The sequence below is a fragment of the Rousettus aegyptiacus genome, unplaced genomic scaffold, assembly GCF_014176215.1.
Source record: "Rousettus aegyptiacus isolate mRouAeg1 unplaced genomic scaffold, mRouAeg1.p scaffold_m13_p_10, whole genome shotgun sequence".
NCBI lineage: Eukaryota > Metazoa > Chordata > Mammalia > Chiroptera > Pteropodidae > Rousettus > Rousettus aegyptiacus.
This window is the reverse complement of record NW_023416285.1, coordinates 40,461,319-40,484,766: the sequence shown is the minus strand read 5'-3', so window position 1 is coordinate 40,484,766 and position 23,448 is coordinate 40,461,319. Positions and strand designations below refer to the sequence as shown.

The 23,448-nt window shown below is 36.4% G+C and overlaps 2 protein-coding genes and 1 pseudogene across 6 annotated transcripts in view; 1 reads left to right on the top strand and 2 right to left on the bottom strand.

Moving 5' to 3' along the window:
• Positions 1-14,043, top strand: part of PKD2 (polycystin 2, transient receptor potential cation channel) — a 53,418-nt gene extending 39,375 nt beyond the window's left edge. For both annotated transcript variants that reach the window (XM_036227724.1, XM_036227725.1), the window contains exons 10-15: positions 1,311-1,409; positions 6,523-6,644; positions 6,901-7,018; positions 8,185-8,348; positions 11,156-11,303; positions 11,648-14,043. In XM_036227724.1, coding sequence (XP_036083617.1) covers positions 1,311-1,409; positions 6,523-6,644; positions 6,901-7,018; positions 8,185-8,348; positions 11,156-11,303; positions 11,648-11,884 — 888 coding nt within the window. In that variant the 3' untranslated portion in view covers positions 11,885-14,043. The remainder of the gene's footprint in view (positions 1-1,310; positions 1,410-6,522; positions 6,645-6,900; positions 7,019-8,184; positions 8,349-11,155; positions 11,304-11,647) is intronic.
• A 173-nt stretch (positions 14,044-14,216) lies between these two features.
• On the bottom strand, positions 14,217-14,335 carry LOC118609096 (annotated as a pseudogene).
• Positions 14,336-22,732: 8,397 nt separating this feature from the next.
• LOC107518949 (broad substrate specificity ATP-binding cassette transporter ABCG2) overlaps positions 22,733-23,448 on the bottom strand; it is a 123,707-nt gene continuing 122,991 nt past the window's right edge. For all 4 annotated transcript variants that reach the window (XM_016161104.2, XM_036227723.1, XM_016161103.2 and 1 more), the window contains one exon: positions 22,733-22,938. In XM_016161104.2, coding sequence (XP_016016590.2) covers positions 22,791-22,938 — 148 coding nt within the window. In that variant the 3' untranslated portion in view covers positions 22,733-22,790. The remainder of the gene's footprint in view (positions 22,939-23,448) is intronic.

The following is a 23,448-nucleotide window of genomic DNA, read 5'->3' as shown; positions in this document are numbered from 1 at the left end:
TGGACTGGAAAGTAGAAGGTGGGAGAAGTTACTCTGAGTATAGGTGTCTTACCTTGCAAATGAGCATTAAGCCAGGAACTTATAAGTATTCTATAGTCTATTCTCATTTCTTCTGCACAATCTTAAACAACATTTCTCCTTAATTCATAGCAATTTAGTAGCCCATTATAGTCCATTAAAATAATGGAGCTCTCATTTGTTCATTCATCAAACATTCAGTAAATATTTCTTGAGCAATGTGCTAGATACTGAGGATGCAGTGGTAAGGAAAATAAAGATCAACCCTGCTCCCATGAAGATTCCATAAACTCGTAGGGAAAACAGACATAATCAGATACACAACAGTGTACTTATAAACTGTAGCGCTGAAAAGGAAAACCAAAGAGAGAGCATGTTAAAGAAGGACCTATAACTGGGTGCAGTGCTTCCAGAAAAATTTTTTGGAAATGCAAACATTATACTGAGGAAGGAAAAGTCAGGAAAATGAACTAACTATTACTGAATAATAATGGCTATAAATTACGTAGCACTTACCACACATTAGGCCCTGTCTTTAAAGACTTTAGGTAGATTTTCTCATTAATCCCCACAACAAATCTGTAGGGCAGGTATGTTATTTCTCCCATTTTATAAGTGGAAAAACAAATAAATACATTTTTAAATGAAGATTAGAAAATTTAAACAACGTAGTCTTGGCAATGTTAAAACTAAAACTCAGGTTTGCTTAACTCCAAAGTCTATGTCTCATCCACTAAGCTTTTCTTAACTATCTCCCTACTAGGCCTACCATATCCCTATTTGCAGATTTTTTTAACTCTTCAAAATATATTCTATAAGGCTAAAATAATATTATATAATGATATTTGGAATTAGCATAGACAAATTCCATTTGTCTGTTGTTGACTTTCAAAATTTGATGAGCTGTTTAGAGTGCTACACTCCAAATAATTTGTCAAATGAAAGGAAATTTAGAGAATGTAGATAAGCAAAAGTAATAAAATAATTTCTCCATTTATAAATACATTAATATTTTGGCGTATTTTATTCTTGTCTCTTTTTATAAAATATATCACAATACATGATTTTATAAATAAGAAAATACCTTGCATTTTCCTTTGGCTGACTTCATTGAAAAAAAACCAATTTTCCCAAAGAATATGGTAGCAAAACTATTAATGTATGACTTCTTAAGATATCAAATTGAAAAAGAAAAAAAGGTAAACAACAAAAAAGTATATGTGAAAGATTACTGTTTATAAATATATTTAGATTTCTTCTTTAACCTCAATCTTCCTTTGATTTACACACAGAATATGTTTTTGGCCATCATCAATGATACTTACTCTGAAGTTAAATCTGATTTGGCACAGCAGAAAGCTGAAATGGAACTCTCAGATCTTATCAGAAAGGTATGTCAAGCTCTAATTCTCGAAATTGTTTTATTTTCCACATAAAATGAGCCTTGTTTCAGCCAGATTTCCAAATGAACATTAATCAATTGTCATTGTTCAAAATAAAGAGTAGATTGCTATATTATAAGAATAATTTAAGTGTTCTTGGGGCTAGAGAAGGGTATACTGCTAGCTCGGATTTAAGTTCTGGAAATTCTTTAATGTCCTGGAATTAAATTCTCAATAATCTCTTTAGACTCTTAGAGCTGAACTAGTGGTTTCATCCCCTTTATTTGTTTTGACATCTTCTCTAGTTAGTTCTTACTTCCAGATCCAGAGTTCAGAATAAACCAGAGGGAAGATTATAAATACATTTCCTCTTTTTCTATTAAATATTTTGTAGTTCACCCTTTGTCCTTGACCTTCCAAGGAAATTTTAAAATAGTCAAAGGAAAGATCCACAGAGTAAGGCCACACCTAAGGGCCTGAGAACTCTCACTTACTTACCTTTTCAGGAAGTGTTTTTTAAATAGAAGGGCAGGCCAAGGAAATTGGGCAGCTTTGTTCTTAATGTGACTTCTTTATTTGGTTTAAAGTATAAAACTTAAACCACGAATAAGTACAGCTAAAGTACATAACTTGTTCCCTAACATCATTTTGCTAAGCTACAATGACTCCTTATCTGTTAGTTCAAACCATAGGACTTGCATCATAAAACAAGGTCCTCTGGATGGGACCTAAGATTTGAATTTTCCTGAATTTTGCATAACAGTTGATTACATTTTAGCAAATCTCCAGGGAAGCAGTCTTCACTTGGCACTTTGGGTCTGATATCCACAAATTTTAATTATTTCATTTAAATAACACCAGCCTTTTGAACAGTTCAAATTTTAGTTATCACAGTGTATTTCCTGTGAGTAATAGCATAAAGAGCAAAATTCACTTTCAGTTATCACAATATGTTAACTGAGTGATAGCATAAAGTGAAAACTTCACTGCAAATCATTATATAAATGACAGATGCACATCATAATTAGTAACCAATAATGTCATTCTTGCAAAGCTTGGATTCATCACTGAGGACCTGCTTTTCAGTACATGCACAAACATGTAGTTATATTTCCTCCTTACCGCCCAGTGATAAACCATGTGACATTTTACAAATGAATAATTGGAAGAGAGAATGAGTCAGCAAAGATGAAAGTGTAGCAAAGAAAAAAAGAATGATAACACTGGAAGTGAAAATCAAAACAAATGTATTGGATTTATGGAAGAAATAAGTAGCTAGCCATGGGAGTGTCCAGACATTCACAATATCTAGGTACACAGTCAAAATAACTTAGTGAAGGCAAATTTATCAATATAAATGAGGAGAGTGATTGCAACAGAATAGATGAAGATTTCACACAAGAAATGACAATGGCAAAAAACTTCACATTTAAGGAACTCTTTGCAATATTTCACAACATTAAATATGCAAAAGATAAAATGTTGTGAGCTGACCCAAGTTAAGAAAGGATTATGGTAACTCACTAAGACATCTGTTCACTCTATAGCGTTAAAGTTACACAAGAAGAAGGCAAGCAGCATTCAAAATACTCTGGATACTTTTTTTTTTTCCTTTCTCTTTTTTTCCTGAAGGAAGAGCTGGACTGCTTATCCTGCCAAGGAATTAATGGATCCAGTAATTTCTGAGTTTGCCTAAGGAATGTTTAGCTATCCATTAACCACATTCTTGAATTCAAAGCTAGAACATCACATATTTCAGGTTTTATACTAAACCATTAGTCCCAGTGCAAATTTAAGCAGTGTGTTGCAATCAGCATCATATGTCCCTGTCTTTGTCCCAAGGCTTACAAATCATTAGACAAAATGGGATCCTTTTCTCTAGTGAAAATCACTATCATGTGCTAATAAATAATGAACAATAATAATAATAGCTAATGCTTTTGCATCCTCGCAGTGAGTTCTGCGGAAGAGAAATAAGCTTTCCTCAAGGTTCTTCTGGCAGGTCTAATAATCAAAGAGACATGAGACACATTAGCAAGAGAAAATAACTAAATTTAATACATACATTTGGATGGTAACCCCACATACATGAGAGAGTCAGAGAGCCCACATGCAAAAGAGGTTCAGAGACCCAAAGGGAACATGAGTGTCTAAGACATCCTGAGCTAGGGGTGAGGTAAGGTGCCTTGGGGGCTTCAAAAGGTAATTGCATGATGGTAAGAAGAGCAGACCTTTAGTAAATAGAAGCTTGCCCTGCCCTATATATAGGTGAAAGAGTTTAGCTCTGATAAATCTCTCATGGGCAAAGCCTCTAATTCAAATTCTTCTAGGTAGTTGAGGCTGAGGAGTGGGGCGGTGAAATTTCTCTTGAGCTTGCATCTTAAATTTCCTTTAACGCTAAACAATCTGCATGCCACAGAAGCACTTCTTGGGGTGACTCGTTCTAAACTCCCACAGTTCCCTCCTCTGAAACTTCCTGGGAAGTCTCACATTCCAGAAATTGGGTTGATAAATTGTTCTATATCTCATTAAAGTGGTCTCAGTCTTTAGAAAAGTCCCATTCATTTTAACAGTTGTGTCTCACTTCAAGAGATGGTGATGCAGGTGGGCTCCCAAAGTTTAAGGCTCTGGTACAGGCAATCTGGTGTTTAATAAGAGGCATCTTTATGGAAACAAAGGAAAAACAAAGGTTACTGTAATCCCAGTTTCTGAGTTCTGAAGGCAGGCAGTCAAGATTTCTAGATGTCTGTCTTAAATTATCTTCATATGGAGTGAAAGCAGGCAGTTACAGTGTGATAGATTCTCCTGGTGTGCAGTTGAATTGTCTCTGGTGATCTTTCTACAATAAGCATGAAGATTGTGCATTGATGAGCTGATCGTGGTGATTTCTCTGAAGTCTGTAATCAAGTTGTCCCACTTTAGCTTGCGTGGCCTTGGGAAAAGGCCAGTTTTCATTCTCAATGATTCCAAGTTGAAGGATGGGAAAATGAAAATATTAGTTCAAAGGGTTGTAGCCAAATATTTAAGAAAACTAGAAAAATTTAGGATCCAGTCCATTTTGTAGGTATAACAGTTAAGGAAAAAACCTCTGCAGACAGAGATCTAGGGGTGTGCTGACATGGAAAGAACCCTCACCTTCTTCTGGCACGTGTCAGTTGCCCCAGGATCTCCTCATTTGCAGCAGCCTTGTGGGGAAGTGTGAGATTCCTGCCAGTGAGTTTACCCTGCTCTCTGCACCAGATGTAGAGGAAAAAGAAACTTGCTTCTACCCTCACGGTTCTTCTGGCTGGTCTAACAATCAAATAGACATGAGAGAGATTAAAAAAGAAAATAACCAAATTTAATACACAGATGGATGGGAACCTCACATATATGAGAGAGTCAGAGACCCCACATGCATAAGAAGTTCAGAGATAGGGGCTCATGGGTGTATAAGACATCCCGAGCTAGAGATGAGTTAAGGAGCCTTATGGGCTTCAAGGGGTCATTGCAAGATGATAGGAAATGCAACTGCTCAGTAAATAGAAGTTTGTCCTGCCCTAGAGATAGGTCAAAAGAGGTTTTCTCTGATAATCTCTCATTATGGGCAAGACCCCTAATTCAAATTATTCTAGGTAATTAAGAAGTTTCTCTTGAACCTGTGGCTGAAGTTGCCTTTAGCTCAGAAACAATCTGCATACCACAGAGGCAGATCTTAGGGTGACTCATTCTTAACCTCTCACAACACAATATATCATCTCATTCATTTCTGATGACAGCTATGTGAATTAATTGCTATTAGCCACACTCTGGGAATGATGTAACTAATGCATGGAGAAGATAAGTGTGTCCAGGGTCACGCAGCAGTTGGGCTGGACCATAGCACATGGCAGGGCCAGGACTTAGACCCAGGTCTATCTAGCTACGGGTTTATGCCTTTAACCCATTCTCAAGACTTCGTGCATAACAAAAGGAGCTTGTTTTGTTTTGATAGAAAAAACAGGAAGACAAATTCTAGTGCATTCTCCTTTCAATAACTTAATATGAACTGTTCAGAGTGATCAACTGAGATACTTCTAAGCATCTCTGTCTAAATATTTTTTGGATCCCAGAGTGCTATTATAGAAATAAGTTGCGGTGTAAATTATACTTTTCTTCTAAGATATGCAATGCAAGATATTTAGTTCTGGGATATTCAGGGAATATCTTTTTTTGCCTTTTGGAAGGAGTAAAATTTCAATTTGTTTTATTTATAGCATCTCTGAATTTGCAGTGGCCATCCTTTATCTTGATCCCCACTGGCCTGGCTGCTCAAACATTTAGAAAAAGTGATTTTGGAGAGTATCCACTCATCATGTTTGATTTTGGGAAATATTCACCCTCATAGTCCATGGAGCTGGCACACACATCCAAAGTCTCATAAAAATTGCAGCATATCATCTCTGAGAAGAATCTTCCAGTCAGAAAGATGGCCCCTTTGGGAGGAGTCATTGAAATCCCAACATTTAGGTCCATTAGGTAGAGGAGTTGCATGATGTGATTTAGAAGGTCTAGGGATAAGTTTAGGATAAAATTAAAGCTCACAGTTTGTGCTTGTGTGGTCATTTTTGTAGTCCTATGCTACAATGCAGAGCAAGGCCTGCCTGTAGTTTATTAGCGAAAAATCTGCAAGGCCTGCCTGTAGTTTATTAGTGAAAAATCTGCATCCACATTTTACTGAATTTTGTTTACATACCTACATAAGGAAATTCCTATGAGAGAATGTAGAAAATAAACAACCTATGACTCATGTTTCTCAGTCTTCTTATGAACTGTTGCACATTCCTACATACTCTGAGGCAGACAGCTGTAAATATGTAGTGATTTTCATTTCTATAACCTAAGCTCGAATTCACGTATGAGCAAAAGGTTTTTAGTTCTTGATTTACTAAAAGACTTTGACTCTTTGAATCTTTTACACAGGATTTTTATGGAAAACTCGGGATATGTTCATTATTCATTTGTTCAACACACACTTGTTAAGTGGCTGATTTATGTCAAGCATGCTTCTGGTTATTGGCTTTATGGTAGTTGTTACCATAATTGGAAGGTAAAGCAAATGTAAAAGAAGAATACACTAAACCAAGTCTTTTCTTTTCAACAGGGCTACCATAAAGCCTTGGTCAAATTAAAACTAAAAAAAAATACTGTGGACGACATTTCAGAGAGTCTGCGGCAAGGAGGCGGCAAGTTAAACTTTGATGAACTTCGACAAGATCTCAAAGGGTGAGATCTCATACAGTTTGTGAAATCCTGGGACATTACTTCTATAAAGATATGTTCATAGTGATAAGGGTATTTCTGGCCCAAGTACTCACAAAAGCACTTTTTTTAGAGTTGGATGTCTTTCTAGAATATATTATAAGAGGAAGACTGTCCCTGAGTCAGCAGTTTCTCCTTTTCTCCTGAATTTTGTTGTCTCTGTGTTCGGGTTGGGCCATGTACGTGAATGAGTTCATCTGTAACCTCTCAATAATTTCAGGAAGGGCCATACTGATGCAGAGATTGAGGCAATATTCACAAAGTATGACCAAGATGGAGACCAAGAACTGACTGAACACGAACATCAGCAGATGAGAGACGACTTGGAAAAAGAGAGGGTGGGTCTAGTTTAGGAGAAAATGATTTGATTTAGCACCCATGAACCATACTAAGTAATGGGTTGTTGAGAGGCTCGTTCTCTCTTTCTCTCTCTCTCACTCTCAATTTGTGTATTAGTGCTTATTCTAACAAGGATATATAACACAATAATATATAAAAATTCAATAAGTTAACAAATATAAAAAATCAAAAGAAAGAATTAAAGCAAAAGTGAAATATAAAACTAGACTATGAATGAAGTGAAAAATGCATCCCATAAAAACATATATACTTATTAAAATTGGACTACATTATTATAAATTAATTAATTAAATTAAAATTTTTTTAAAAAAAAACATTTTTTAAAACACTGAAAAAAAATTGGGCTACAAATTTGGCCATAAACTTTCCAGCAATCAACTTGAAAAGAGAAACCTGAGTAGTTACATACTTCATATTGTCCATAACAATGGGAAGAAAGTTTTCTCAGGAGATATAAAATTATTTGATTTTTAAGTTAACATTTAAAATAAAATAGTTGCCTTCCATTTGAATAATTATTATGAAACTGTTAAAAGTGAATTTATATGGGCTTTTAGAAAAAAAATAATTAAAAGCTTTAATATTACTTTTAAAATAAATGGATAAACAAACAAACAAAAATCCATAGCAATTGAGGTACACAGAATACAGATCCTTGTTATACACAAGTCACTTTCCTTTGAGGGCATAGTATAGAACAGTGCTTTCTAAATGCTGTGCCAGTAAGTGAAAAACTTCGCCACTCATAGTGAAATGTGAACAAAAAGACAATGAATAAAGTTTTTGTATTTTTAAAGTCTGTATTTAGTCAAAATTCTGATTCTCAAATTATATCCTTCCTACTTTGTTAACTACTGTGTTATTTATGAAAAGGTGACAGTATGTTTCTTCATTTACTTTTTCTTTGTTTTATTCTATTTTTAATGTTCTTTCTTATCTAAACAAAAAGTTAGCAACTACTTGCCAATAATTAAAATCTATTTTGAAAACTTGCCAATCTATGAAATGGAAAAGTGTGGAGATCACAGTCTGGTGTTACCCACAAAGAAATCTGAGGTACACAGCCATTTTTCATCAGGCCAAGCCCTCAGTGAAGCTTCCGTGGGGTCTGGGTGTTCTTGCTTAATGACCCCGTTTTCCTCAGGAGGACCTGGACTTGGATCACAGCTCTTTACCACGCCCCATGAGCAGCCGAAGTTTCCCACGAAGCCTGGATGATTCTGAGGAGGATGACGACGAAGACAGTGGGCACAGCTCCAGAAGGAGGGGAAGCATCTCCAGTGGGGTTTCTTATGAAGAGTTTCAAGTGTAAGTATAAAGGAATTATGATACAACTTTGCTCTTACCCACCTCATTTGTCCTGTCAAATATTTTATGACATTTGTGTTATAAGCCCAGCAATACAATTATGTACATATTATCTTGTATAGCTTCTCTTTAAATCAGTTAAAAGAAAAAAGAAAAAATATGCATTAATATCATCTTCTTTGGTTATGTAACTACCTTCGCCAGTGCTTTTTGTTTTTTCATGATTTTCATTGCAGTACCATCTGGGATCACTTGCTTTTAGCCTAAAGAACGTCTTTTAGTACCTCTTCTAAAGTAGGCCAGCTAGCATGAATTCTGTCAGTTGTCCTTAATCTGGGAATGTTTTTACTGCTCCTTTATTTCCTAATGGCTTCCATTGTTTCTGATAAGATAGATGTTAATCTTATTGAAATTCCTTTGTACGTGATGAGTAATTTTTCTCTTGCTTCTTTAAGATTTTTTCTTCTTTATCTTTCAGTATTTGTACTACAATATGTCTGAGTGTGGATCTCTTTACAGTTATCCTACTCGATGTTCATTAACTTTCTTGGATGTGTAATATTTTCATCAAATTTAGGAACTTTTCAACCATTATGTCTTCAAATATTTTTCTCCTTCTTTCTTGTTCTCCTAGGACTCATATTATGTGTATATTGAGATGCTTAGTGGTATCCCACATTTCTCTTAGGCTCTGTTCATTTTCCTTCGTTCCTTCTTGTTTCTGTTCTTCAGATTGCATAGTTTTATCCATCTATCTTCCAGTTCACCAGTTCCTTCTTCTGCCAGCTCAGAAATACTGCTGAGACTCTCTAGTGAATTTTTCATTTTATAGATGGTACTTTTCAACTCTAGTTGGTTCTTTTTAATAATCTTTATCTCTTTATTGATATTCTCTATTTGAAGAGACAGTGACATTATATCATCCTTTATTTATTTAAGCATAATTTTCTTTAGTTCTGTGAATATATCTGTAATAGCCACTGTGAGCTCCTTGTCTACTAAGTCTATCTGATCCCTCTTAAAGATAGTTTCTGTTGCCAGCTCTTTTTTGCCTTGTGCATGGGTCATATTTTGCTGTTTCTTTGAATGGCTCATAATTTGTCGATGAAAACTGGAGATGTTAAATAATATATTATAGTAATTCTGGATATTAGTTCTCTGCCCCTCCCCACCTCCGGACTTGTTGCCTCTTAGAGGGCACAGCCATGACCATGCGCACAGCCTTCCTGGGAAGATGGTGATTTTAGCAAGGTTCTCGTTGTCTTTCCCTGATCTCTCTGTTAAGTCTTCTGCCTCTGTTGATATCACTTCCAGCTCTTAGGTTCCGCTAATTGTTGGCTGAGTGGTCTATTATTATCATTAATGCCTTTGGATATAAATTGCTCTACAGTCTGATCCAGTTAAATTCAGTCCTCTTTGAGGAATAGTCTTTGAAGCCAGTCTTTGGCTGTCTTCTTAGCTGTCTCTTTCCCTAATTCTCACTGGTAAACTAGCTGTGAGAAATGACTTCATGAAATGACCTGTCTCCTCTTATCTGCTTATTACCACCATCTCCATGGTTTTCAGGAGCACTCTTAGGCTTGAATGTCCCGCATTCTGTTCCAAATAAAGCCAGTTTACTTGGAAGGGAGCTATGGAGCTCTCTGTCTTATGGGCTTGCCCTACAGAGGTAAAACCTCTGTGCCACTGCTCCAGAGGTAGGGGCAGGGACAGTGGTCCATCTCTCTCAGAGTGACACCCTGCTTCCTGAATAAGGCATTAGGATGAGATAGCAACCTTTGGTCTTCTTAGCTTGCCTCTCTTGGCATGGCAACTCCACCCTACAATTGGAAGTCGAATAAGGGAAAAGAGCCTCACCTCTCAGCTACTCTTATCTGGATTAGAGCCTCTGTGACATGGATTTGGAGGTGGAGGAATAGGAATGAGACATGCTGGCAGGTTGCCCTTCCCAGCCACTGGGAGCTAAGAGGAGAGAGAGCCCTGTGTCTTTTGCTTTACATACCCAAAGTGGTGCTTCTGTCACACTGAGCTGGGGGTGGTAGACAGGGAGCAGATTTTGTCTCAGATGTCACAAAATTTCACTCATTTTACTGAATTTAGTACATTTTATTAGGTAAATGCTTATTTGCTTTATGCCCTTAAGAAATTCTCTAGAAATTTTTTTCAAATAACATTCAATAGTTACTGTTCTTTTACTGAGGAGAGGGCCTACAAAGCCCTCATGTCGCGATTTTAGAAGTCATCTCCTATTTATATTTTATAAGTATTTATATAACATGTTTATTCAAAATAACGGGATCATAAGTGTATACACTGCTTTCTAATTGCTTTATTTACTTACTATATTTTGAACATCAGCCTATTTCATTAAATATTCTGTCACAATATAATTTCTGGTGTCTGCTTAAAATTCCACTGCATACATGAACAACAACATATTTAAATGATCTCTATTGATTATGTGATATAATCATTTATCAGTGACACGCTATTGATAGAAGAACTCTAGTGAATATCCTGCTAGCCAAAAGTTATATGTATGCTTAATTATTTCCTTTAGAAAGTTTTTAAAACAAGGAATGTATGAATACAAGGTAGGCATATATTTTTAAGACTTCTGATACAATGTTAAATTATAGAAACTTTGTTCCATTTAGCACTCCTACCAGCAATGTATAAGGGTTTATCTCTAAAATTGGAGACTGCTTAGAAAATATTTCAGATTATCATATTATTTAAGGACGAATCTTAGCACTTCCATTTGAAAGACAACTGGCTTTGTCCCACCCAACTGTGGTTTCTGGCAGCCTCGTGAGACGAGTGGACCGAATGGAGCACTCCATCGGCAGCATTGTGTCCAAGATCGACGCCGTGATAGTGAAGCTGGAGATCATGGAGCGGGCCAAACTGAAGAGAAGGGAAGTGCTGGGAAGGCTGCTGGATGGCGTGGCCGAGGTAATGGTCGCCTGAAACAGAAATGCCCTGATTCTGTACCTTATCAGGGTAGCCGACTTTTGTAACCCTTAATTTGAGATTTCTCCCTCTCCATAACTGTAGGTCAAATGATTATCTAGAGGTGTTATTTTCTTAAAACTTTACACACTGATAGTCCTGCCTTTGCTCGATAGTAGAAGTAAGCAAAAGTTACTCTAGTAACTGAGAATTGCTGTTGTATGCTCTGAAACTCCAGCCTTACCTCTTATAGACAGATTATTTGGCCCCCAAATTTCCTAGAGCAGTTTCTAAGTACGAGACTATTCATCACTCTTCCATAACATGGCTTCTTTTTCCTTCATTAGGATGAAAGACTGGGTCGTGACAGTGAAATCCACAGGGAACAGATGGAGCGGCTAGTACGGGAAGAGTTGGAACGCTGGGAATCCGACGATGCAGCTTCCCAAATGAGTCATGGTTTAGGCACACCTGTGGGACTAAATGGTCAGCCTCGCCCCAGAAGCTCCCGCCCTTCTTCCTCTCAGTCTACGGAAGGACTAGAAGGCGCGGGTGGAACCGGCAGTTCCAATATCAACGTCTAGGATGTGTGTTTGTGAATGTGTTTGTAAATAGGTGAGAAGAAGGCTGTCCTCAATTTCCATAGCAAAGACACTGTAGTAAGTCCTCACCTAACACTGTGGACAGGTTCTTGGAACTGTGGCAAAATGAGGCAAAATGAAACCGGTTTTATCATAGGCTTATTGACATACACAAGCGTTAAGTTCCTCTGCATCTCATCAACATTATAACTGAACGATGTTAATCCAGGACCCACTGTATTTATATGCCCTGACCACCACACGTAGCTGGTCGTTGTGACCAATTGTTAATTCTTCTGCACTTTAATTTATTTTAGGTAAACTTTGCCCATGGATCATAGTTTTCTTTTTTCTTCTCATGTAAGAAATTAGTTGTAAATATTGAGTACAGAAAAAAAAAAATCTTTGTAAGGTATAGGGAGGGGAAGGCCCATTTGCTACTATGACTGAGTCTCAGCCGACAATGAAGTCACCTTTTAAAGCTAGAAGAGAACTGGCAAAAGTCTTCTGAATTTCATTTTCAAATCACAAAAATCAATATTGTCATTTTTGCCCAATGTGTGAAGGGAAAGAGGAGCACTCCTTCCTCCTTGGGCTTAGCTCATGGGCTTACTACATTGCTTTCTTGTAAGAAAGGAGCCTTTTATTTTAACTACCTTCTTGGGGTAAACTTTTCTAAAAGATGAGCGAGAAAAGAACTCCAAACAGAATGGGTATGTAGTCATTACGCTAGAATTTGTATGAATGATTAAGGTAAATGTTGAGTACTATGCTTTTTTGTTATTTTAGCATATCTAATATCTTTGGGAATAACTGTTTCACTTAATTTTTCACTGTTTCCATTCTCATTTGAAGAGAGCTACACGAAACCACCAAAGACCAGTTTTGTGTTAAAATGTCATCTCTAAGCATAACACATAGAAGAATTGGAAGGAATTATATCGCTAAGTTGGACTTTTTCTCATAATTAGTTTAGTATAAAGATTTATTTAGATATTCTCTTTCTAATGTGGCTCATCTTATTTGTGAGTATAACCAATGTAGGAAGAACAACTTACTAAAATTTTTTAATATGCACTGAAAGTTTTAACTCAGCAAATACATTCATTTAAAATACAATTTTAAAAGTTTTTAAATTCATATAAAAATTATAAAACAAAAGTTTGATTTTTATAATGTTTTAAGAATACATATCTCAAATACTCAGTCCTCCATTTCAAAAGTAGAAATTCAAATCTGTACAAGCTCAATTTAATGAAAGGAATTTTGGGTATTGAAAATTATCTTTTATCAGAAAACATCAGCTGAAGTTTGAGTTTGCGGCAATTTTTTTTTTTTTAATGTGGAGAGAGTCTCACTAAATTATGGGAAATAAGTATTTCTCAGAAAAAAATAAAAATCTATTTTTCAAAAGTGTTGACCCTATTGACAGCTAATAGGACAAGCAAGAGAGAATGCCTGCCATGCTGGTGAATAACTCACTTGGAGAATAATAGAAGAGAGCCCTGTTTTTAATGCTGTGTGTTAATGCACATTTCTGTTATTTAATTGGTAAAATATATCAGTCAAATCTTCAATGAAAACGTGGGCACACATACCTTTCTAAGCTGGCTCGTGTAGAAATGATACACATTGGTTTCTTTAACAGTTATTTCCCATTGCTTTATTTCCATCTTTCTTTGAAGGATGCTACACAAAGTCCTTTATTACTAGGTACTAAAGTTTGCATTCCAGGGATAGTGAGTGTATTTATGTATGTGTATCATGTTGTTACATGTAAACAAACTTCAATTTGAAGTGCAGCCATTATGTGGTATTCATGTAGATTGACCACGTGCCATATATCAATTATGGTCACTAGAAAGTCTTTTATGATACTTATTGTTATGCTGTTTTCATTTCGCCTATAAAATTTTCCAAAATCCTTTTTTTTTTTTACCCATAAGTTACAGATTTTTTTCTTCTTTAATCATGGAGAATTCCCTCTTCATTCCTCCCTTGTCATCTTCCTCTCTATATTAATATTATTGAGATGTTATATATGCAGGTATCTCTCAACAATTGAGAATTACATTGATGTTTAATACTGAGCACTTTACTTAATAAAAACGTGATATAAAAGTGTATGTAAGTCGGCTTCCTAAATAAATGCAGTTGTGTAATTTACCCTGTATCATGAACTGAGTAGTAAAAGCTTAGACTTTCAAAAAGGCATCTTCCCTTTTTATTTTATTTTATTATTATTTTTTTTTAGGTGAGGCAACCCTAACAGATTGCAAGGACATTGTCAGCTTACAAACCTATATTTTTATTTATTTATTTTTTAAATTTTTTACGCCTACAGCACCTGGTCTTCCTAGGTTGTCTCCCATCCAAGTATTAACTAGGCCCAATCCTGCTTAGCTTCCGAGATCATTTTGGATCGGGCTCTTTCAGGGTGGAATGGCCATAGACAGCATCTTCCTTTTTTATATCGAAAAGCATAATTGGCATGTTACTTCCTCTGCAGTAGATACCTCTAGTTAGTTATTCTGATGATTGCGTAGTGTTAGCCACCACACATTAGTGACGGGTTGTCTCTAATATTCCTGCCATTCCAAAATCTTTGTACCTAATTCCCTTGTCGATTTTTCATGAGTTCCTCAGTGGGTATATAACAGGAGTCAGAATGCTGAGTCCCAGGGATATGCATATTTAATTTTACCCAGAACTGTCAGACTGCCCTCCAATCGACTGCACCGGTCTACAGATCCACTGCCTGTATGAGAGCACCACTGTTACCCATCCCCTCAGCAGCTCTGGTGCCACCCAGCTTCCTAATCTCTGTTAATGGAATGGTTTTAAAGTGAGTTCTTAATCTGCATTTCTCTAATTCCTAATAAGGTTAAACATCTCCTCATACGGTTGTTCAACATTTGGGTTTCCATTTTTGTAAATTCGCTTTTTGCAAACCCTTGAAAATCTTACACTTTGGTTTTTTAAAATAATTTGTTTTTTTTTTATTATAATAGACATGTAATATTATATTAGTTTCAGGTATACCACAGAGTGATTAGACATTTATATAACTTCAAAATGATCACACCAATAAATCTAGTACCCATCTGACACTGTCCACAGTTACTATTGACTATACTATGCTATACATCCCCATGACTATTTTGTAACTACCAATTTGTAGCCCTTAATCCCTGCCCCCCTCACACCATCTGGCAGCCATGAGTTTCTCTTTTGTATGTTTGTTTATTTTGTTCTTTAGATTCCATATGTAAGTGAAATCATATGGCACTTGTGTTTCTATGTCTGACTTACTCCATTCAGCACAATACCCTCTAGGTCCATTCTTGTTGTTGAAGATGGCAAGATTTCATTTTTGTGTGTGTGTCTGAGTAATATTTCATTGTGTATATGTACCACCTCTTATCTATTTATGCATTCATAGATACCTGGGTTGCCTCTATATCTTGACTATTGTAAAGAATGCTAAGATGAACATATGGATTCACGTGTCCCTTTGAAGTAGTGTTTTGGGTTTCTTCAGATACCCAGAAGTGGCATTACTGGGCCCTTCTTTTTCTCTTATAGCCTTTATTTTAAAGTCTATTCTGTCTGGTATAAGTATTGCTACCCCAGCTATTTTGTTTGTTTGTTTCCATTTTCATGAAACATCTTTTCCCATCCCTTTATCTATGTGTGTGTCTTTTGATCTGAAGTGAGTCTTTTGTAGGAAGCATATGTAAAGGTCTTATTTTCTTATCCATTCAGCCACCCTATCTTTTGATTGGAGCATTTAATCCATTTACATTCATAGACATCTAGTTATTGCCATTTTATTAGTCATATGTTTTATGTTTTATCTTTTTGTTTTCTTTTTTCTTCTTCTTCTTAAGTCCCTGCAACATTTCCTAGAGTGCTGGCTTGGTGGTGATTAACTCCTTTAGTTTTTTCTTGTCTGGGAAGCTCTTTATACATCCTTCAGTTCTAAATGATAGCTTTGCTGGATAGAGTAATCTTAGTTGTAGGTCCTTGCTTTTCATCACTTTTACTATTTCTTGCCAATTTCTTCTGGTCTGCAAAGTTTCTGTTGAGAAATCGGCTGACAATTTTACGGGAGCTCCCTTGTTAGTAAGTAATTGCTTTTCTCTTGCTGCTTTTAAGATTTTATTTTTGTTTTTCATCATTGGCATTTTAATTATGATGGGTCTTGGCGTAGCCCTCTTTGGGTTCATCTTGTTTGAACTCTCTGTGCTTCCTAGGCTTATATGTCTATTTCCTTTACTAGGTTAGGGGAGTTTTCCATCATTATTTTTTCAAATAGCTTTTAAATTCCTTGTTCTCTCTCTCCTCCTTCTGGTATCCCAATGTTGGTGTGCTTGATATTATCTCTGAGGCGCCTTAAACTATCCTCATTTTTTTGAATTCTTTTTTCTAGTTGCTGTTTTGATTGGGTGTTTTCTGCTACCTTATCTTCTAAATCACTAATTTGATCCTCTGTTTCTTCTAATCTACAATTATTGTATTCTTTATTTCTGACTGATTCTTTTTTTATGTTTTTTTCATCTCCATTTTTATGTTTCTCTATCTCTTTGCTAACGTTCTCACTGAGTTCATTTACTCTTCCCCTAAATTCATTGAGACTTCGAACTATTGTTTTGAAGTCTGTATCTGATAGATTGCTTGTCTCTATTTTGTTTAGTTCTTTTTCTGGAAATTTGTTCTGTTCTTTCATTGGGTATGTGTTTCTTTGTCTCCCCATTTTGGTTGCCTTTCTGTGTTGGTTTCTATGTATTAGGCAGGGCTGCTAGGTTTCCCAGTCTCAGTAGAGTATACTGGGGGACCCAGTAGCATAGTGTCCCTGGTCACCTGAGCTGGGTGCCCTGAGCCAGACAATTCGGTTTCCCCCCACAGTTTCCCTGACATCTTTTGAGCTGCTACTGCAGCACTAGAGCTCAGAGAAAGTTCATCAGCAGGCAAGTCCATGCACTGGCTCTTTAAGAGGAAGACCTGGGATTCCCATGACCCTCCATCACACTCAAGCCACAGTCTGCTGATTTTTACATCCAGATTTTTTGGGGCCCTCTCTTTCCAACACTTGAACTCTGGGCTGGGGTGTCTGGTGGGGGACTGTGACCCCTCGCTCCTCCACGGAGAGACCTCAGCAGCCAAGATATCCCTTCCGATTTTTAACCGCCACACTCAGGTGTGAGACCAACCCAATCTATATCTCAGCCCTCCTACCAATCTCAATGTCACTTCTCTATGTCCTCAGTTGTAGGTCTTTTGTTCAGCTAGACTTTAGGTGATTTTCAGTGATGGTTGTTCTGTAGTTTAGTTGTAATTTTGATCTGGTCGTGAATGGAAGAAAGCACAGCATCTACTTACTCTGGCATCTCGACCAGCCTTACACTTTGTTATAATGCGAAACAGATGTTTTTATTTATTGTCTATTTTTCCACTGGGTCAAAGTCTTATTGTTGATTTGCAAAATTTCCTTGTAAGGTTTAAATATTAATCCCTTATCAGTAGTTAACTGTTAATATTTGTCATCCAACTGATAACTTTGTCAATGTTTTCTTAGTTTTTAATGTAGTAAAACATTTTTTTTTTTGCTTTATTGTGTTTTGGGTATTATAGAGTCCTTTGTAAGGTTACAAACTTTTATTTATTAAATTTATGGTTTTACCTTTCACATTTAATACATCTTTAGAGTCACTTTGCTTTAGGTCCATAGGTGTTTTTCTCCATTTAATGAGCCAGTTTTATCAATATGCTATTAAATTTCTTTCCCTTACTAGTTCTTGGTGTCACATATTTCAGGTTCATGTATATATGTCTGTTTTTGAACTCTTTATCTTCTTAACGTCGTAGTATGTCTTTACATGTGATACAATCTTCATATGTGCTCTCCTGTTTGGCTTTTTTTTTTTTTTTTTTGGCAATGTTGACTAAGCTATTTTTGTGAGCCTTTATTTTTCCATCTAAATGTTAGAATAAGTTTGATAGGGAGTGCCCTTCTAGTGCTAGATGGGATGCTGCCTGATTCATGAATGATTTAATGAAACCAATTTGATCTTCAAAAAATACATATAAGAAATATAAGTTAAATGGCCTTAATTGCTTATTACAATCCTAAATCAGAATTTTCCAATGAATCATCTGAAATTTCTAGATCACCTCTCAGAGATAATAACACAACAGAGAGAAAAAAAGAATAGTCTTTCCGTCTTCTCTTCCTTCCATAAATACCCAGATGATCATTCATTCTTACCACACGAGTTTAGGAAAACCCACCCTAAGTAACAGCAAACAAATATGGAAGATCAGTCTAGAAGATAAAAGTTACTTCAATTTAGAATGTAAGTATCTTATGTTCATGTTGCTCAGTGGGGACAAAAAGTAGACTATGGGTCAACATGTGAATCATTTAAAAAAATTTTTACAAAGTGTACACAAAGAGATGGAAAGCCAGGAGATACACAAGGATGGTAGCTATGCTGGTGAGGTTCCAAGTTTTCTTTCTTTAGGATCTTTATTCCAGGGAGGACCAACAACCCTCTTAGGGTGAGGTGGGATGCTGATTATCTTCTGCACTGTCTTAGTGAAGATGAGCTGTTGCAATTATTTGGGTTAGCTTGACACACAAATTCCTATGCATGTGGTAGACACCATTTGAATTAGTCATAAGTCTAACTCTGTCTTTACCAAAGAATCTTCTGATCTCAATTTCAAACTTGACATGAATGTCACAAGTAAATGACAACATCACATTTTACTATTTAAATTAGCAAATTGGTATTCTGGCTTAATAATCTCCTTTTGAGGATGGCTGGTATGAATTAACTCCTCAGAACATAGCAACACCCCTTGGATGCACTGAAAAATTAAATCCAATTCTTGAACATGCAAAATGGGCTTACCTATAAGCTCCCCATGAAACCTAATCTCAACTGGTAGCCAGCCCTCTTACCCCCGCTTAACTACAGAAACTGCTATCACGAAGGCTGAGTATACGGAGAGCAACTTCAAAACTAATTCCAGATGTATAAACCCACTTGTTGTCTTTTGACAATTCAGGAAGTGGGAGGGACATAAGAGAAATGAAGTATTAAAAGCAATATATCTGTTCTATTATGCAGAAACAGGATTTCAATACATATTTAAAATCAAATATCTTAATAAAATTACCAGAAAATTTCTTAGAAATCTGTTTTACCAACATTTTAACTATGGTTTCATATGCAGCCAGAGCAACAATTGTTTATAGCAGGGGCCTCTGCAAACTGTCCTGTTGGCCAAATGTGGCTCACGTTGCCTGTTTTGTGAAAAAGTTTGTCAACTCTTGGTACAGAAATAAACCATTGCCCTCTGTCCTGCCCCACCCAACAAAACAAAATGTAAAAAAAAATAAAAATAAAAAGTCACAAAATCACACAGAAGGAAGAACAAGTGAAAGGGTGACTTTTCAACAGAAGGAAGAAAGCCCTCCTGGATTTTTGCAACTTTGAGTCCAAATCTGCATAACAGAATATTTAAAATATTTTGGTAACAATTCAAAATAAAGAAATTTTAGGATTACATCAAGGCATGTAGAGGAAGTTGAAAAAGTATACTTGGATGGCTGCTCCTCTTGAAGTTAGTCAAAAAATGAACAAGTCAATACATACAACTATGTAATCAAAGTTTTAAAGCTAAAAGGAATTCTTACTTTATGGATGCAAAAGAAATTCAAAGAATGGAAAGATATATGAAAACAACATAAAATGCAAAGTAAATATTAAGAATTATTCGATCTTTATGATTTCCATCTGAGAGAGATAAAATAATATTTCCAGTGTATCCATATAATTTATCATACCAGGAAACTAAAAATAAGTAAGGGATATATAAAATTATATAACTTTTGAAAATATTTATTAATTACATATTAACATAATTATATCAATGGACAAATAAAATAGCTTCCTCAAACCCCATTTTCAAAAATTTATAATTCATCAAGAGAAACCTGTTTGGATTATTTGTTTGCACACAAGAAATGGGTAGTAATATGAATATTCAATATGAATATTTTTTTTACCATGGACATCAGTCAAAAATTTTAACACTACAATGACTTGGAAGTGCTCTCAAGCCAAGGAGCTTCTGTAATCCCAATGCTACATCAAAAGAAAACTTCTTTAGACACAGCACAGCAAGAGGTGTCATAAAACACTACACAGTTCTGCCACAGGGACGTAAAATAAAACAGAAAGCACAGCATTTCTATAAAGTTAGTGCCTTCGGTAGGACCCACAGCGCAAGGCAGTGATCCTCAGAGGCTTCAGGGACAATCATAAAGTTATTGCATGTTACCAGCTTGTCACCAAGTGTCTAAAGGATAGGAGCGTGTGCAGAGCTCAGCACCAGCCCCTTCCACTTACAGCTCAGGCATCAGTAGTGGCTGCCAGGAGACCGACCAGCCGTGGTGAGAGCCCACGCCGCTGGACCATGAGTGCCCTCCGTCCGCGCCACTTCCGACTAGTCTGCTCTGCGCCCAATGAGCAACCATGGAGTGGCCTAAAGAGGTCTTGTAAATAGGAGTAATGTTGCTTTTCATGGTAAAAAATATATGTAGGTAGTTTTGAGGATCCTAAAATTCTAATCTAAAGACCATGAAGGATGGCTTCAAAGATGGGAAAACAGATGAGCACATCCGCTTCTCTCCAGCAACTCTCTCTCCAGCCTTCTCACTTTTCCATTCCTTCCTATAGCCTCACTCAGCATGCCGAGGAGCCTTCCATAGCAAGTCTCCCTGCTTTCTTCTTTGAAAGCCTCACTAGACCCAATAAGGAGTATAAATAGTACCTGACATTCATTTACACCTGAGTTTTCTTTTACTTGAAACCAAGTAATTTATCCTTTCCATTATAGATACGTTCTTCTGATGTCCAAGAAAAACAAAATGCACAAGAATATATAGACATATTCTGAAGTAAAATTCTATAAACTAACATTTTTCTTTCTACTCTATAGGGCTTATGCATTTACTTAACTCTTTAAAAAATTATTCACTTAATGTTTAAGATGAAAATTTTATATGTTTCTAAACATAATAATTAAAACAGAATCATCTAGAAAAATAACCAACACGAAGGGAGGATAAATATGACAGGACATAGTAAAATCTTATTAAAGTAGATAGTGTTAGTATTTTTGGCTGTTTTAAGTCTTAAGTATATTTTGTGTATGATGTATAGTTTTCATAGATGTATAGATATATAGATCTATATTTCTCTCTGTATATATTTTATAGACAGTTCTCTGTGTAACATTTATTCCCGTATGAGGAAGAATACATACATAGAAATGTGAGTAAGCCAAGGTTATGGAACCAAGAACAGGAACAACTGATTAACCCTAATGGCTATATAATAATCATGTAAGAAGAGGGTGCGATAATGTGTTTTGAGATGGTGAGTCAATACATTATTTTTTTAAAAAGCAGGAAAATGTTCCTTAAACTTCAAAGATAAAAATCTAATGTCATGTTCCCAGAATGACGCAACCGCATGGCAGGGCACCTGCCGACGCTGAATGATACTCTGAGACACCGTCACAGGGGTCTGCACTCTGGTGATCCTCAGCTCAGAGTCCCTAATTCCCGTAATACTGACATGTGTTTACATTTAAAAGGGGGTACTGAATGCAATGTGATCTCCTGAACCAATGTGCCAGTGTTAATTTCATAGCTTTGGCCTGGACCATGGTATATAAAATGTTCACATTAAGATAGGCTAACGGACATGGGAACTTTCTGCACTATCTTTGCAACTTTTCTGTAAGTCTAAAATTAGTCCAAAATTAATGCTTTATTAAGAATTTACCTATTCACATGGGAACACAAAACTGAGCTGTGGTGATGTTCTTTCTGATAAAAGCACAGAGGGGAGTGTACAAGCGTCATTTTAAAAATGCCCCACAGAGAAGCGAAGTAGTGACTGGGAGTTGGGCATGAGATAGGCTTCCACACGCTGGTGATTCCTAGTTCCTAGCCTGCATTGGTGAATACAGGGGTATGTTCTTTTTATGCTATTTCACTGAACCATACTTTCCCCTAAATTACCCTTCAATAAAAATAAGTTTAAAAACTTTCCTACTACTGCTAAAGGTGAGAATGAAAAGATGATGGGAAGGATCTTGGAAATCACCAGCACCTGGCATGAACAGTTCATGTAGAGGGGGCCCACAGGTGCAGCGGGGCTCACAGGCCCAGACATCTGCATTCGCGTAAAGTTCCCAGGTGATCCAGATGCACACCCAGGTCACAAACCACTCAACTACCCCAGGCAGCCTAAGTCACCAGATTCCTGGCTCTCTCTATCTGCTGTCCAAAGGCTTAGCTGAGACCCAACATATTCTAATTCCACAACAGGAAAACCTCAGTAGGTTCTACTAACCTTACAACGCTTATCAAAAATTATCTATCGTAATGCTTTTTTTTCCCCTGTAAGTAACACTGGGTTTTCCAACATAGATTTCATTCTTCTACTGCAGCACTAACACATTTGTTATTTCTTACTAAAAAATGGCAGATTATCAATTCATGTAAAATTGAAGCTGGAGAGCAACTCTTCATTCTAAAGATGAAGAAACTGCTACCAGAGATATTAGTAACTTGTCACGAGTTTCTAGAGGTTGATAAATTAAACTAGATTTCTCCCCCATGGTTACCGTTTGGCTAGATGACTTGGATGCTTCATGTATAATTCAGTTCACTGTGATTTCTGCAAAGGTTTCTGTCAAAAATAATTCCGGCTGCACAACAGTACGACGGCAAGTGAAAAGAAGACAACAATGTACTTCACTAGATACTTGAATTGCACAGATTCCTTTTTAATGTGTAGACAAATCAGGTAAATTAGAGAGAGCTTTAAGAAAACTTTTTAAGAAACAACAGTTTTAGGTAGGCAATTGTTAGGAAGATAACAGTCATGCATGCCAAAGCCACGTGATTCTTCCACAGGCCCCAAGGCGAGATATCGATGCCTTGCTTTATCAAGAATTCTTCGCCAGTACATCTGAAATTCAACAGAAAAAGAATATGACTTCAATCTTAGCATGAGTCCAATTTTACTCAGTACAATCACCATTCCTTATTTTAAGAAGCCTATAGGTTACCAAGTCTTAACTATCCCTTCATATAAACTAGGTAACAGCCAATGAGTGCTTACAATTCTGCTGGATACACAATGAACAACCTGCATGTAACAGTTTAGTTAATACCTAAAATAATGGAATGAGGTTAATATTACACACATTAAAAGATGAAGAGACTATGGTTTAAGGAACTTGACCAAGGTCACAGACTCACACTTTGAACCAAGCTCCCTCTCCAGATTCATTTGTGTCCAGATCTATGATGCCTTCAAAGGGCAGAAACACTTACCAAGTAATTTTTCACTCATTCCTTAAGGGGAAAACCTCAACTTTAACAGATGAGATCTGAGGTCCTCACAAAGATGATCAAATCTCTATATACATGAGGGTTAGGGGCACAGACTCATGCAAAATCGAAAAGCCACATATAA